The sequence below is a fragment of the Melozone crissalis genome, unplaced genomic scaffold (genome assembly GCF_028551555.1).
Source record: "Melozone crissalis strain CALT ecotype California unplaced genomic scaffold, PUWL_Pcris_2 ptg000029l_1, whole genome shotgun sequence".
Classification (NCBI taxonomy): domain Eukaryota; kingdom Metazoa; phylum Chordata; class Aves; order Passeriformes; family Passerellidae; genus Melozone; species Melozone crissalis.
This window is the reverse complement of record NW_026535807.1, coordinates 15,619,379-15,635,214: the sequence shown is the minus strand read 5'-3', so window position 1 is coordinate 15,635,214 and position 15,836 is coordinate 15,619,379. Positions and strand designations below refer to the sequence as shown.

The window sequence follows — 15,836 nt, the reverse complement described above, 5'->3', positions numbered from 1 at the left end:
CAGAGGCAGTACCAGCACCCCAGGGATCATCAGCCCTACCTTCTCCAAGATATCCTTTGATTCCTTGGTGATCCAGCGTGGGTAGTGAGGGGTGTCCACTCGGATGGACTCAAACAGTTCATCTTCATCATCCCCATGGAAAGGGGACTGGCCAATGAGCATCTCATAGAGCAGCACCCCAAAGGACCACCAGTCCACGGAGAACGTGTACCGCAAACCCTGCAGGATCTGGGGGGCACAGGAGGAATTCAGGTAAGAGGCAAGAAGCAGAAATACATCCCAAAAATCAGGAGATTTTTCAAGAAGTATTTCAAGAGACAATCTTTAATGACAAGAGTGCTTAAGGAAAAAATAAAATTCCATCTCTCTGGGAAATTGTGGACACTGATGCAGAGCTGTGGTTTTACCCCAGGCTGCTGTTTGTGGGAATGTGGCCAGCTCCATGGACAAGGCTTTGCTCTCATTCAGAAATTTTCTCCCTTAACTTTAAATAACCATAGACTTAAAAAACGGCCTTTCTAGTTTCTTTACAAGGCGAAGGGAGAAACAAGTAGTGGATGCAAAGGAGATTCCTACAGAAGTCTTTTATATAATTATAGCTTTAAAAGCTAAATACCTTTGTTGAGCTGCTTTACAGATGAGATTTAAAAAAAACCCCAACAAACTAACACACAGAGTTAAACTCTGTGAGATTCCCCTTAAAAGCTCCTTTTGTTCTGAATTCTGGTTGGTTGCACAGGCAGAAGTCTCTTCTCCATATGCAGTGCCCATATAGATTCATTCTGCAGGAACTTCATGGATGTGTTGGCTACACCTAACCGCCACCTCTTAAAAACCTGAGCATTTTAACTTTCCAAACCCACATTTTTTTTAAACTTATAGATACAGAATATTTTAAAATCTGATAAAAGCACAGATACCATTTTTTTCTCTGATTTTTACCTCTAATTAGACTTGGACTTTTCTGAACAATTAGCCTACAAGCAGGTGGTTAATCACAGCAGCTGTGTGCTATCAGGGCACTCAGTCCATGCCAGCAGTGTCTGTGCCATACTGACCTCGGGAGCGATGTAGTCTGGGGTCCCACAGAAAGTGCTCGCCTTGTTGTCACCAACAACGTTTTCTTTGCACATTCCAAAATCAGCTATTTTGATGTGGCCTTCTTTATCAAGCATCACATTGTCCAGTTTTAGGTCTCTGCAAAAAGTGTTTTTAAAAGGTCGTGCTTTAAGTAGTTTTTGTAATCAGATGGACACAGTTTGTTCACTGATAAACACACAAAGGCTTTTCAAGAAGAATAATCATCCATCAACACAATCCATCCAAAATGGTACTTTTGTGCTTTGAAGGCATGAGGGACAAGGGAAGAATTCTCTCTTCTCAAAGCAAAGAAGAGGCTGAGGTGCATGTACAGAATGTGACCTTACAATCCTCCACATTTGCTTTCAGATGCAGAAGCACAGCCAGAGCTTCTGTTGCTGCTGGAAGGCAGCGTGAATTAATGCCCCAGCAGCTGACACAGCAGTGCTGCACCAGCTCCAGGGCTCAAAAGAAGGATTGTGCTGGATTCTGAGAGCCTTTGGCAGGAATTTCATTGTTTGAAACCTGCCCAATTCTTAGCACTACCTGTGACTTGTTCCTGGTTACAGCACAAGTTCATGTGTTGTGGCACGGCCTGTGAAGGGTCCTATTCATGTCTTTTCTCAGAACAACACTATTCAACCAAGAAAGAGCTTTTTTCCCAGCAGTTTCCAAAAGCTACATTCCCTCCCTTTGACCATGCTGCATTTTTTGTCCATCTGGCTGCAAATGCACATACCAAGGAGGGCAGGCTGAGGAGAAATTGAACAGCCCTGTGCTTACCAAGGGCTGAAACAGAGCAGAGAATTTCACATAAGAACAGAGCAGTCTTTTCTCCTGGGTAACTCAAGTTCCCAGTACCAGCAGTGGATCAGGGTCTGGCCCTTGATGCTTCAGCCTGGTGAGGCAGAGGCATCGATGCTGTGGTTTCACCAGAAGGCAAAAGCAGAGAACTTTCACCTCAGTGGTTTGCTCAAGGAGCCTCTCCCTCACCTCCACACTAAGTAGACTCATGATTTGAAAGCAGAGTTTGAAAATAACTGAAACAAAACTGCTTTTGTGTAACACAAATCCCATTCCATCGTTCCAGTTACCAAGGAAAAAACCACACAAATAAAGATTCATCTCAGGCATGTTAATGGCCTTGGAACTACATCAGATCTCTGACAGACAGCTTGTGTTTGTTACAGTCAGGAATTCAAAGATGCATGAAGTGCTAAGGCAATGCCCAGGTCCCAGCCTGGAGCTGGCTGGTACTCACCTGTAAATAATGCCTTTGCTGTGAAGAAACTGGAGCCCACATAAAATTTCAGCTGCATAAAACCTGAAAAGACCAAAAACATCTTTTAATCTTCACTCAGTTACAACAGCCAATGCAGGCAGCCAAAATAGTGCTGTGGGCATCTTTTCATGGAGTGAGAAGCACTGTACATATCTGTAAATCCCAATGTGTGTGTGTTTTTGCAGGCAGATGCTGCAACCTGCAAGGTAATCCCTTCACCACACATCGGCAGTGTCCCACACCAAACAGCAGAGGGGACAGCAGCTGCTGTCAGGCTTCATCCCACTTCCCTCAGGGAACTCCATCCCTGGCCTCCGCTTTAGAAACAGTCTTTGCATGGCTTTAGGGAAAGGCACGTGCCTTTGAAAGGAGCTATGGGAGCTCAGCCCCCCAGGATTGCTGCAGGAGGGACTGGGCACCAATGGCAAGGGTGGAATTGGGCCTCACCCCTCCCTCTGCAGCTGCCTGGAAAATGCCATCCCTTCAGGGGCACTCTCCCCAAAAGAAAGAGGTGATAATCTAGGGGACGTGAAGGAAAATCTGAAAGAATGCTTCCCTCTGCCCCAAAAGGCATATTTTTTTAAATTGGGGAAGTACAAAACTATTTCTATTTCTGTATAGCAGATGAATGTTGGTCCAAAACAAATAGCACAGAATATACCCAGAGAGGATGCCAGATGCACAGATGTTTGCTGGGATCCAGGTAAGATGGAGAGACCTAATCCACATTTTTGCTGGGGAGAGTGGGAAGGGAGCTGCCCTATACAACTGGCTGCTGTTGATGCCAGACTTCTTGTGATCCCATCCAGTCAGCAACCCTTAGTGCAGTGCCAGTAACAGAAGTGATTTAAGTAATTTTCCTGGGGCTTACAGACAGGTCCAGTACTCTCCACTGTTACTTTTCAAGGTTTACATGCCACCCCTTCAATGATGCCATTACAACACCCATGGTTTGGATGAGAGAAGTAGAAACTGACCTCAAAATAAAAAACATAGCTAAAGTAACAATAATAGAATAGTTTTGCATCCTTTAAACATCACTGGAGCTGAAAACTATAAGTCACCGATAACTGTCACAAGTGCAGTTACTAAACAAAGTGCTTACCCATGTAATTAGCATCTCATGGAATGTACAGTTTTTTGTACTATCATGTCAATTTAGCAACAGCAGTAAAGAGCTGAATCTTTCCTCCCCATGCTGTTTTCCATTTGTTCTCCATCAGAATACAGTCCTAAAGTACACTGAAGCTGCGCCTTTTGCTTTTCAGTGCTGGCTCATGTTGCAATTTATTTTGCACCTCCAGGAACAAGCAGCCCATAAAGTACAACATCACAGTTATGTAAATTCAGGAAGCCCAACTCCACACATCATTGAGTGAACCTCATTGTATTCAAGCAGTGCCTAGAAACATATTTTCAACCATCAGCCACTGCAACCTGGCTGCAGGTGAGGAGGGGCACAGAACCAGGGGCCATAAACCCAGAGATGAGCTCGTGCCTGGAGGTGGGGAGTGAAGGGCTGAGCACTCACGTGGCTCTGTAGAGGTCGAAGCGCCCCTTGTCCTGGATGTGGAACATCAGGTCTCCCCCATTCAGGAACTCCATGATGAAGAACAAGTGATCCTTTAGCAGATAACCAGGAAATGGAACAGTTACTGATGCCATCCAACCATAAATGAAGTAGCAATGTGCCTCCAGGGGACCAAGCTGCCACCTCCTTCTTCTCCTGAAGGATTTTTGGTTTCATGCACCCCTGTGAGGCTCCTACAGAGTTGAGTGGCCTGGTCTTGTAAATATAAATATCTGATCCTCTATTCTGTGGGTTTCTAGACTTAACACACACTGAAACAGACGTACTGATTTCAATCTGTGACAATCATCCTTTTCCCCTCACCGAGGGTAAAACTCAGATTAAGGACTTAATTAAACTCCTTCTTATTCCAGAGTTTAAGGACTTAATTAAACTCCTTCTTATTCCACACTGCATAGATGTTTTTCTGATCTTACTCTGTCCTTATCAAGGTATGTTTGGTAATACTCATATTTACTTTCCACTAGGCCCATGATTTGCACACAGCACAGGAAAAGGACATTTAATTCTTGCATCACTGAATTACTTTCATTTGACTGCTGGTATCAGCATCCATTAAAGGCTCAATCTGTTGCGTTGCTGTCACCATTTAAATTTTTCTTACCTTTGTCTGAAACGTGCTGTAAAGATGTGTGAGAAATGGATTTTCCCAGGCAAGAGCAAGGACCCTCTTTTCCACCATGGTACATTCCACATCATCATCAATTAACACCACGTCCTTTTTCAGAGCTTTGATAGCAAAGAATTCATTCTTCCCTTTCAGCTCTGCAAGCAGCACCTACAAAAAATAAAAGGTGAGAGTACAGCATGTGCAGGAAAGAACTGGTGCTGATGTATCAGTGAGGGAAAGCCAAAGGTGGTGCACTGGCAATGAAAAGACACATTTAAATGGGAAAGAGGAGGGAGGTTTGGAAGGTGAAGCTGCTGGGCACACATGAGGAGATGGGGCTCAAGGACCATGTACCACAGCCAGTTTTTCTGTCAATGCCTTGTGAGTGCATAAAGAGCAGCCAGGTAAAGCCTGGTCTGTCACTGGAGCTGCAGTTTCAGGGACAGCAGTGGACAGAGCCTGTGGAGGTCACTCTGCCCTCCCAAACATCCCCTGCCACTGCACTGGGCCATGGGGAGGCTGCTTCTGTGTGCAGGGAACAGAGCTAAAATGTCCATTTGCACTGGATATGTGCATTAAAGGGCAATTCCTCTGCCTCCATGCTAAACACTGACAAACTGCTGTGCCCTATAATCACTTTGGTGTTCACACAAGATCCAGCTGATGAATTTCCAGTGTCTTTGACAAAGATGTCTACATACAATTCTGTTAGAAGATTACTGACCCAAGAAGCTGTGAGACCTTTCTGGTTGAAGGAAGGAGCCCATCACATTGCAGAGATGGAGTCAGGCAGACACCTGAACTCAGTTTGTCACATACCTTTCCAAAGCTTCCTTTCCCCAGCACTTTGTGGAAGACAAAGCTGTCTATGTTGAATTTTCTCCTTGCAGTTCTTGGCACTGGCTTGGTTGAGTTTACCTCCCAGAGCTTGTCATACTCGCTGTTATCTGCTGAGAAAAACAGGGAGGGCAGAGTTCAGGGGATGCAGGAACCTGCAGGACTCAGAGCCCTGGCTACGAATGAGGAACTGACACAGCATTCCAATGCTGCTGGAATTACTGGTGAACCTAAACATAAGGGACAAGTCCTGGGTAAACTTTTCATGTGGCCAGGAGATGGTAAAAAGAAAGAAATGCTGCTTCGTTTAACAGCAGTTATTACAAAAAAAGAGTCTAACACAAAGTAAGGATGAATAACTTCTTAAATTGTCTGGTAGGTAAGTGGCTGTATTAAACATTGTCTGTTTCCTCACCTGTTGAGTCTCCTCCTGGAGCTTTATGTTTCTTATCAAAATCTTGATAAATACCAACACTTTCTACAGATCCAGAATCAGACTTGCGTGAAGATCTCTGGGCAGAAGGGAAACATTTGAAATTGTATTAGCACTGTTACTTTAGAAATAGAGTAATAGCTTTAAATGTAACATGATGGCAGCATAAACCTTTCTTTTTAATTATTAACTCCCAGTATGTATTCTTCTCAAGAAATTTGGTTCACAGACTATTTAGCCACCTTCTTTACAGCTTCACATCAGCCATTTGCTTTATTCCCTTCAAGCAAGAAAATAAATCACTGAAGTTCCTGAACAGTCTATGTTCCATTGTTCATTGCAAAATTATTAAAGGTATAATGGTTTGAAGCACAGAGGAAAGGATTTGAACTGTGGGGAAATGTCCCCTTGGATGTCTGCTCATGTGAAAGAGGAGATGGGAATCCCTGTTTTACTGACATGCTGAAGCCATATCTGGATGTGTCCTTAGCACAGGGAAACAACTTTTACATATGGAAGATCCTTGAGATCAAATTTCAGTAATGAAAAGATTGAGCTCCTGTGTCCTGAAAGAGCTGCCACAACAGCTCTCATTGTTTTCAAAGTAAATATCCTGTGAAAGCTTAGGAGTGCACATCTCACAGGAAGCACTGTTGGCTTTGTGATATATTTTCCTGTTTTATTTCAGAGCTTGTGTCTGAATCTTTATTTGCAGAAGCTGACCACAAAGTATCATGCTGCAGCAGGAGATGAACAATGCAAGCTATGGGGCCAGCAATAATTCCAGAGGGGTTTTCTGTGTGTGTGTAAATATATATGTATATATATTTATATCAGATGAATAAAAAATAAGACTAGCTGGTATATTTCCCCTGATTCACTTAATTTTATCATTCAAGTGGAATTTTAAAGTTGAAGCACGTAAAAACAGATTTTCAGCATTCTGATGCCACTGATTAGCCCATTAAACAGAAAGGAACAGAATAATCTTGGCACAGCAGAAAAACAATATTGGATTTCAGGAAGCCACACACCTTTTAAAAAATTCTTTAAGTGGCATACCCCCTTCCCTATTTCAGTTTCAAGCTATTGATATCTTTGTTAGTCTCTATAAGTGTCAAATTAAAAAAGACAAAGCTGTTTGCATTTCCTCTTTTCCAAATACAGTTTCCCATAAAAGTGATGATGATGTGAAAGCTCCCAAATGCTCTGAAAACAAGTAATTACCTGAGAAAAGGCAATAAAGCTTACCTGGCTAACTTGATTTAAAGCTTCAGCTAGCAACTTCTGGTTTATTCCACATAAGTTTGCCACCTTCTTCTGGCATTTATGATGCACATTCATCCCACATTCTAAAAGAAATGTAAGGATTGTTATACAAGCATCAGGAAAATGCTGACATTACAACAAACAGGGCTGTTCTGTGCAGTTCAGAAACCCTTAAGACCAGACTGGACATGGACCTGTCATTGCTACCAAAATTGTAGTTTTTACTCTTTAACACAATGAAGGCTAAAAAAACATTTCACAAGGGAAAAACCTCCAATCATCAGTACTTTATTCTCAAAATCTGTGACAATGAAGATCATACTGCCTTTTTGTGGGGGAATTATAAAAGCAATATTTACAGAAAATGCTTTGAATGCACTTTGAGATGCTACGTTGAGTCAGTCTCCAAATTTCAGCTATTCCCAAGGCAGTAATTTTGATAATGCTCAAGATTACACCTTTGCAGTGTTTCCTGACTCCTTCAGCAGCTCACTTTGCCTGAGCTGTCCCATGAGCCCAGTGCCTCTGTCTCTCTTTTGCACAAAAGCTTTTTCACCCCATACGGACGAGACGAATCCCACCCTACCCGACACAAGGAAAGGCACAGTGTGCACCAGTCCCCGTGGGGGAACACTGGAAAAGCACAGAGAATGCCAGCTCCCTCCTCCTCCTCACCTTCACACTTGAGCCCCTGCCTGACCAGCCCCCAGAGCAGGCTGCCACAGTGGTCACAGAAGGTGGGGCTCATGTAGTTGTAGACTCGGAAGCGGTGCGGCATGTCGATGTTGAAGCGCTCCTTCTGGAACTGAGCACAGGCACAGCCATGTCACCTCAGCCCTGCTCCCTGCCACAGCCTCTGCCCACACACAGCACCCACCCTCACTGAGCTTTCAGATGCTTGGCTCACTTGGAAGCTTTGCCCACTGCCTGTTACAGGACTTTGCACAGCTTTAAGCAAAGACAGAACCCTGGGTTGCACAGCCAGGCATCTCCCAAATGGAGCTGTCAGCTTCTGTGCAAGGTTTTGTTAGTTCAGCAATGTTTAATTACATAATTACACTCTAAATATATTGTTTCAGCTCTTACCATTGTGTCCCTGCTGTTGGCTGCAGTACCAGTACACCTCCCAATGATTTTATCAATGCATTTCTTGTGAATAGCAGCATTGCATTCTTCAAGACATGCACAAGGAGAAAAAAGGATTCATTCAGATAATAAATACATGGGGTATTTGCATTTATGGCAAATGTGAAAATCCCACTCCTTTTGCATCATACTATAGACACCAAAAGTTCATTTTCTATCAAGATAATAATCTTTTTTAAACTGGTTCCTCCACCCCTTTTCTTTTGCCATAAACTTCATTTCTAAACTAAATCACCAATGCCTCCAGCATTTGATAACAGAAGGAAGGACAATATTATGCTTCTGAGTTCTACACTTTGATAGCTTCTCCCTGCTTGGAGTAATGCACAGATCTATGCCAAGACAAAGGTGATTTTCAATTCAGCTGTAAAACCTCTCAATAGTTGTAATTTACTTTAGAAAAGGTGTCACAAAAAACTGCTGTCATAAATGACTGCAAGTCTTAAGTAGCATTACACACTTCTGAGAAGAATAGCTAAGTCTAAATCTGATACTGAAATCCTAGGCAGGAAGCATAGGTTCCTTTGGTTATTGTGCAAAATTGATATTTAACTTCTACTACTACCCATAATGATGATGCATTGTGCCATGCATATTTACAATTTTTTTTCATGATCTCCAGATTAATGTGGAAAGCAGCATAAGAAGAAATTAAAAAAAAAAGTAAAAACCAACTTACGTCTACATTTGTATCCTTGCTTGTTGAGTCCCCTGAAAAACAAATTATAAAAAGGAAATCAATACATTTTCTGGAATAAAAGATGGCTGGTTTTTATTTTATTTTCACCATGTCAAACAACCAATTAATACATTGGTCTAAGTTCTGGTAATCAGAATCCTCTGTCTTAGGAAAGCAGGGTTTAGAAGATCCTGTATTTGACACACCAGTAAATTAGGAGGAAAACCCAGAAACAACAAGGTTTCAATCACATGGAAAATCCTCCCAATCTAACTTAGGATAAAACCAGCCTTACTATGAAAGGGATCCAACTTCTGCCTCTGTGGGTCTCTAGGCTGCCATCAGTCACTCCGCATCTCAAACCTGGCTATTATTTTCTCAGCCCCACCCCCTTGTTCTCCTGTGGCAGAGCTGCTGATGATCATGGCCAGATATCACCTGATGCTGATGGAGTTTCTGCCTATTATTTCAGTGGCAGAAATGTTCAAGCTCTATTTCTCAGTCTGAAAGACAACTATAGTTCTCAGGTTTAAAAATGGTCTTATTGAGTATATAACTTCAATTTCCAATACAAATTTATTTGTCATGTTTTGTCTGAGTCTATCTGAAGCAAACTTTGCAGTAATTTGGCCCTTGGAGCTGGGGAAGCTTAGATTTTCTTTCTTACCATACAAAGTCTCTGCAGACAGAACAAAATGTAGGCTGTCCAAAGAAGGTGGCAATAAATTCATGACTTTTGATGTAGTGGATTTTGGCTTGCTTGATGGCTCCTCTCCTGTTGATGGTTACTGTCCCCTCGTCGTCCCTCATTGACTGCCTGCAGTCTGAGGGGGACACAAGAAGACACACTTTTAATACTTCCAGGTATTACAAAGGTTAATATTTGCTTCTCCCAAATGTTCAGTTTGTTTTCCTGTTTCTGACTCATGTTTCTGTTCATTTTACACCTGCATTCTGCAGACTTTCAGTCCATCAGGGGTGGTTCAGGAGCACACACTGCTTCCCAAGGTGTCCCTGTGTTCTGTGCAAGCACTTCCCACTCCTGCCCACACAGAGAAAACCTTCAGCTGATGAACTGAGGGCAAAGAGCAGGGATGGAGCACAGTTTTGACAGAGAAGTGACAACCACTGTTGTTTCTTGAAAAAACAAATCTATGATTTGTGTTCTGTGATTTATGTTTAATATGAGTAAGTATTTTATTAGAAGCAGGAAGGTGAGTAGAAGCCTTTCCATGCTGCTGCTCCACATGCCCTCCTGAACCAGAACCACAGCAGAAATTCAGATGAACTGCTGCAGGACCTTCTGGGTGACCACAGGACCATCCTAATGCAAGGTGACTTTCTTCCAGCCTCCAGGATCATTAAGGAGCAAGGACAAAGGAGATTTTCAGTTAGACACTTCCCTTTTGCTGTTTCATAACATTCATGTTTTGTCTTTCCACGGGTCCCACTCTCATTCCTTTCCCCTTTAGCCCCCATGGAGTCAAATTATTCAGTATTACAATAAAACTACCTGCTCCCATCTACTGCAGCATCTAATACTGGATCACATAGAAATCATGTGCAGCATTAGGCCAAGAAATAAAACAAAAAACAAATTCTCAGGCTCCAAGTCCAGCTGGCTCACACAGGTCCTCATTACAGGTTATGGTTATTTTCACTCATTTCCAAGGAAGCTTCTGAATTTCTTTTACAAAAATGTGAATTTGTGGTTGTAAGACTGAGACACAAACTCAGACTATTTAGTCTTTTAACTTAACTAGGCATTTTTGAGTCATTGGGGCTTGTAGCAGAGGTAACCCAATGCAGGTATATCAAGAGACTGGGTAACTGATTTAACCTGAGAACACAATTTTTGTCAATTGAAAGGAGCTGTTGAGGGTCAATCCCAGCCAGCAGGAAAAGATAAAGGCTTGAAATAGCAATGAGGAGCTGATCAACTGCTAATTCCATCAGCTCTGGCCAGCAGCTTGTGGGTCCCAGCCTGGAAGAAATGTGGACATAGTTCATGTGTCCAGAGTGCTGTAAAGCTGAGGGCAAAAGCATATTGCTGTTTGAGGCTGGGAATTTCCACAGCAATGGAGTAAGGAAAAAGCCAGAGGAGCATTTTTCCCATTGTCAATATAACAGTTTTTTTAATTTGCTCTGTTGCATTGCTGCCTTTTATCACTATCAGGGGGAGCCTTGCTTTTAGCACTGACAGAAGCAGATTTGTGTCCTTTGCCAAGTCACACTCACTGAATGCCTGAGCTCAGTACAGAGTTACCCAGGAGCTCTGGTTTTCTGGCTGCTAGATGCACTTGGTTCTTGTCATTTGTTTTAGCTGGCTGCCACCACTGCTACCCCAGCAGACTGCTGAACCTGGAACACAATCTGTCATGTGGCACCTTTCTCAGTGTCCCAAACTAATTTATCTGTCACAGCCAGCAGTGCCACGCTGCAGCAGCGTGTGCTTAGAAAAGAAATGGCATCAACAGCTCAGGTATTGAGGAAAGGTTAAGCATATTAGTGAAAAGAAAGTTCAAAAAAGGTCTCTAGGTTTTTCCACTAGTTATTAATGTACTTTTCTGAGAAATTTGCCACCTGGTTCAGAGAAAAACCCCCCTTCCAGTGTGCATGGTGACAATCCCTGAGCCACCCCTGTCCCTCCAGGAACAGGATTCCTTTTCCTTGTTCAAACAGGCTGCTGAAGTCACCCAACACAAACTCTTCAGCTGCTGCACTTCAGCTTGTGGCAGTCTGCAAACTGTGCTATCTGTGCTTAATCCTGCTGAGCAAACACACAGACCTCACCCACTGCTGCCCAAATGCTTCAGGGAAACCACACCGGTGTGCTGCAAGGGAAACAAGGGCAGCAATGCCTCACATTGTTTGCTGCAGCAAAGGATGCCTTGGTATGGAGATTTAATCAGTAACAGCAAGGAAGCAGAGAAAGGCCTTTTGCTTCATGGCAGTGTTCTGAGGAGATCACCTGTGATGCAGCAAATTACCAGACAAAAGCCTTCCTGAAGTCCACAACAAGCAAACCAAGTGTTGAGTGAGGAACAAACATCTCATGCTGAAATACTTGAAGCAATTTAGTACTGCTGATACTGCATGCAGAATTCTCTGACAAAACTTGTTTTTATAGGAAACACCAATGTTTCCTCCCTGTCTGAAGCCCTGATACCAAACTTAAGAGAAATACATAAGACTGACACTTATTTCTTTGAGAGGGTAATTATATAATCACTTCGGGGTTTTTCCTCTTTTTTTTTAAAATTTTTTTAATTTTTTTTTTATTTTGCACAATTTCCCTAAGTATACTTTAATGGGGAAGAATGCTTGAGCACATCAAAACCTCAAAATCTGCATGTGAGAACACAGAGACTTTACAACCAGCTGCCTTGCCAAAACCAACCAATATAACAAAGAATAGCTGAAAACATTGTCTGGTTCAGAAGCAGCTCAGAGTTTGGAGAGCAGCTGTGAGTCAGGTTCATCTGGAGTTGAGGTGGCTCTGAAATCATGGCGTAATTTCAATTTACTGTGGGCATGTTTAACAAGTTATTTTTAATGTGCAAATTGCCTCTAATGTGAATTGCTCCAGAAAAGTTTTAAGGAGCTCAGCCAACCATGGAGTTAACTGGAGAATAAAGGTTTAATTTCAGAGATGTAGAGACAATCAGCAATTGCAGGGAAGTAACTTTCACAACAACTGCACGGATGCAGGGTGGAGAAACACAAAGGGAAAAACTTTGCTTCCCTCTTCAAGCAAGCCAGGATTTCCATAAATGAAATGCTTATCATGAACAGCACATGGTCAGAAAGAGCAGGTACAGAACAGCTGAATCAGCAGCTAGGGTCCAGGTAACCTCTGCAGTTGACATTAATCATTTTGGACCCAGCACACACCATTAAACATAATCTATTTCCTCTGCTGAGAGCTGTGGTTAATATTTATCACTGACATGCTCGTGTATTTCAAGGTGCCTTCTCAAAACTCGCAGCTGCTCTGACACCAACACCCAGAACTCATCTGTGCTGAACATTCCTGAAGAAACCACGAAGCAGGGCTGGGAATTGGCAGTGCAGCCCCCCAGGCTGCTGTGAACCCCCCCTGCACTCTCTGCTCAGCTGCAGGGCCTGTCCTGCTGAACACTTCCCAGTGCCCAAGCCACCAGCACAACACCCAACCCATGGCTGGAAAACATTTACCACAGAAATACTGCTGGGGCTCTGCTGAACTGAAATGAACCTCAAGGTGAGATGTCACACTGTCTCAAACGAACCTCAAAAGTCCAACAACAAAGGAAAACAACCTCAGGATACCCCTAGTAGTTTTTCTTAAAAAAAGAATTGAAAAAAATATTTACCCTCTTCAGAGTTCATTTTGCATTTTAACCTGCTTATTTCATGGTGCTGTTTGGAAGAGGAAAGAGAACAGTGCTACTGTCAGAATCTGGGAATCAGGACATCAAACAGGGACTGGAAAGGAATTTTCTGAGCTGGTTACTCAGGCTGAGATTTGTCTGAAACTTTATAATTAATTACAAACCCCACTAACATTTCTGTTCAGTGTCTGTCTCCTTCTGCTGTTCTGCAGCCTTGCACTTGGCTTTGTTTGAAAGTTAAGTGCACCTTCAGGTCAAGAAAAATATTAATCTCTCAGAGCAATCATTAAAATGGAAAACTTGTTCCTGAAAGGAGACTTTCCCAGCATGGACTGTCTCAGAGGCAAACTGCTCTTTAACCTGGTCCTGGAGAAGACTGCTTTAAAGATCATCAGTTAATAATGATTAAAATGTTAAAAACCCCAAGAAACCATTTACAGAAGTAGAAGTTTCCCAAAGCCTACAGTTCTGTGACATGAACTTGCAATGTTAAATCATTCTAGTCTTTGTGCTACCCCTCTTCAGAGGATCACAGGTTTGGGTTGGAGCATTTATTTGCAATATCCCCACAGGCAGGGATACCTTGCACTAGACCAGGGTGCTCAGAGCCCCATCAGCCTGGCCTTGAACAAATCCAGGATGAAGTCCTGCCATGGCCAGTGTGTGTGCGTGTGTGTGACCTCTCCTAGGCATTACTGACACCAATGGCCTGCTAGAGAAGTGCAAAACAAAGCACCAGCTTTAACAAGCCCTGCTTTTCAATCCAGGTTTAAAAACCCCCAAAACCAAACACACTCCAGCCTTTGTAGTGCTCCCACCCACCCAGAGCTGCAGTGTGAACACAGCCCGTGCTCAGTGCACAGAACTCTTGTTGTACAGCTCAGTGTTTTGCTAAATGCTTCTGCAGAGACCTCTGGTAACTCATTTACGGCAATAAAATCAGGAATAAACTGGAAAATGGGTCTTTTCTCTTTCTCAAATTACACAGCAAAATCAACAGATACACCTCAATAACAGATACAGATCTAAAGATACAGATCTCAAGCATCTCAAACTTCTACTGAAGGAGCAAATTATATCACATTTGCTGTGCCCCACACAACATGTTAGCTACCTTAGGAACCACAGACACACCAACCTGTTATCTATGAAATCACTACACCTGCAACTGTCTGATTCTCCTAAAGAAAAATCAGAAGATAAAGCCTGCAGATGTTTTTGTTCAATTCATGCAATTGCATTTCTGCTGCAGATTAGAGATGGGAGGTGCCACTGAATAACCTCCACATTTGCCAAAATTCTAGAAACAGCATTTTCTCAGTTAAATGATTAAATCATACCAACATCCCCATGTACAATTACAAGGTTCAGTTCTGGTTCCTCAGCCCTCATCACTGTTATTTATTAAAAATGTGACCATCCTTCCACAACACACGTCATCCTTCGAGATAGTTTCTTTAAACATTACTATAGGCCCATACAATTTCCAGACTGAAATGGCAAATCTGTTATATACCCTATTATTTTTTCAGAGATAACTCAGAAAAATGCTGAAGTCTCATGCTTCCCTAACACTCAACACACAGAGAACAACATATTCAAAATATATGCGGCTCTCTGGTTCATGTCTCTCTCCCAGAATTCAGAGTTGGAGTATCAAAAGTTTGCATATAAATTACTCACCTTCTGGTACTTCTAATGGCATTTTAAAGAAAAAATTCACTGCCCCTTTCTGCAGGAAGCTGTAGCCAGCAAAACAGCAATTCAGGATTCAAACCCAAGGCACAAGCACACAGCTGCTCACACTGCACAAGACACTCAGGAGAGTGAGGTTCTGCGTTTTCTTACTCCAGGAGGTCATTAACCACATTTGAATAAACAAAGACCAAGCAAAGCATTAAACTTATTTCAACTCCCACCTATTAAAACTAAAGCTGCTTTACAGAATTATAACCTAGTTTCAATACTACAACGGGAGAAGGAGGGGTAGAAGGAAAACAATTTCAAAATTAAAATTGAGGTTAACACCCTGTTCTCGCATTTCACACACCAGGAGAAAAGCTCTTGAGTTGCAGCACAAACTCATATTCAAATCACAGAACAGAAGACAAAATGTTTTTTGACAACTAAGTCAGGGCTCTGCAATCCCCATTTTATAGGGTCTAGGAAGAAAAAAACATTAAGATTGGTACAACTTCTCATATGCAGCCCTAAATTAACTGGTCAGGACTCAATCTGGAAAAAGAATATTCAAATGAAAAGTCTCAGTGTAGTCTACCATGGAAGAACCATTAATGCCAGCTTATTCTGTGATTTTTTTGCTCTAAGAATATACCTGTTAATGGAGCAGTAACATTCTTATTTCTCTGCTCTGCACCACTGCAGCAGAGGAAAGCAGTTTTCTCTAAAGGTAGCAGAATGTTTGCTACTAAGAAGAAAGGTTTGAAAAACAGCAGCTTCAGTTTGCACAACAAGCCAAAGAAAGAATTAGTCACTTTTCTGAAATGCTTGGAGCTTTTCAAACAAAAGGTAGCAC

At 42.4% G+C, this 15,836-nt stretch overlaps 1 protein-coding gene across 2 annotated transcripts in view; it reads right to left on the bottom strand.

Moving 5' to 3' along the window:
• Positions 1–15,836, bottom strand: part of PRKCD (protein kinase C delta) — a 59,871-nt gene that overhangs the window by 2,041 nt on the left and 41,994 nt on the right. The window contains exons 5-16 of one of the 2 annotated variants that reach the window (XM_054280927.1): positions 9,595–9,751; positions 8,928–8,959; positions 8,189–8,274; positions 7,778–7,907; positions 7,085–7,185; positions 5,816–5,912; positions 5,383–5,513; positions 4,558–4,731; positions 3,894–3,985; positions 2,342–2,404; positions 1,059–1,197; positions 40–228 (exon numbers count right to left, since the gene is read on the bottom strand). In XM_054280927.1, coding sequence (XP_054136902.1) covers positions 40–228; positions 1,059–1,197; positions 2,342–2,404; positions 3,894–3,985; positions 4,558–4,731; positions 5,383–5,513; positions 5,816–5,912; positions 7,085–7,185; positions 7,778–7,907; positions 8,189–8,274; positions 8,928–8,959; positions 9,595–9,751 — 1,391 coding nt within the window. The remainder of the gene's footprint in view (positions 1–39; positions 229–1,058; positions 1,198–2,341; positions 2,405–3,893; positions 3,986–4,557; positions 4,732–5,382; positions 5,514–5,815; positions 5,913–7,084; positions 7,186–7,777; positions 7,908–8,188; positions 8,275–8,927; positions 8,960–9,594; positions 9,752–15,836) is intronic. The other variant, XM_054280928.1, reaches the window with a different exon arrangement.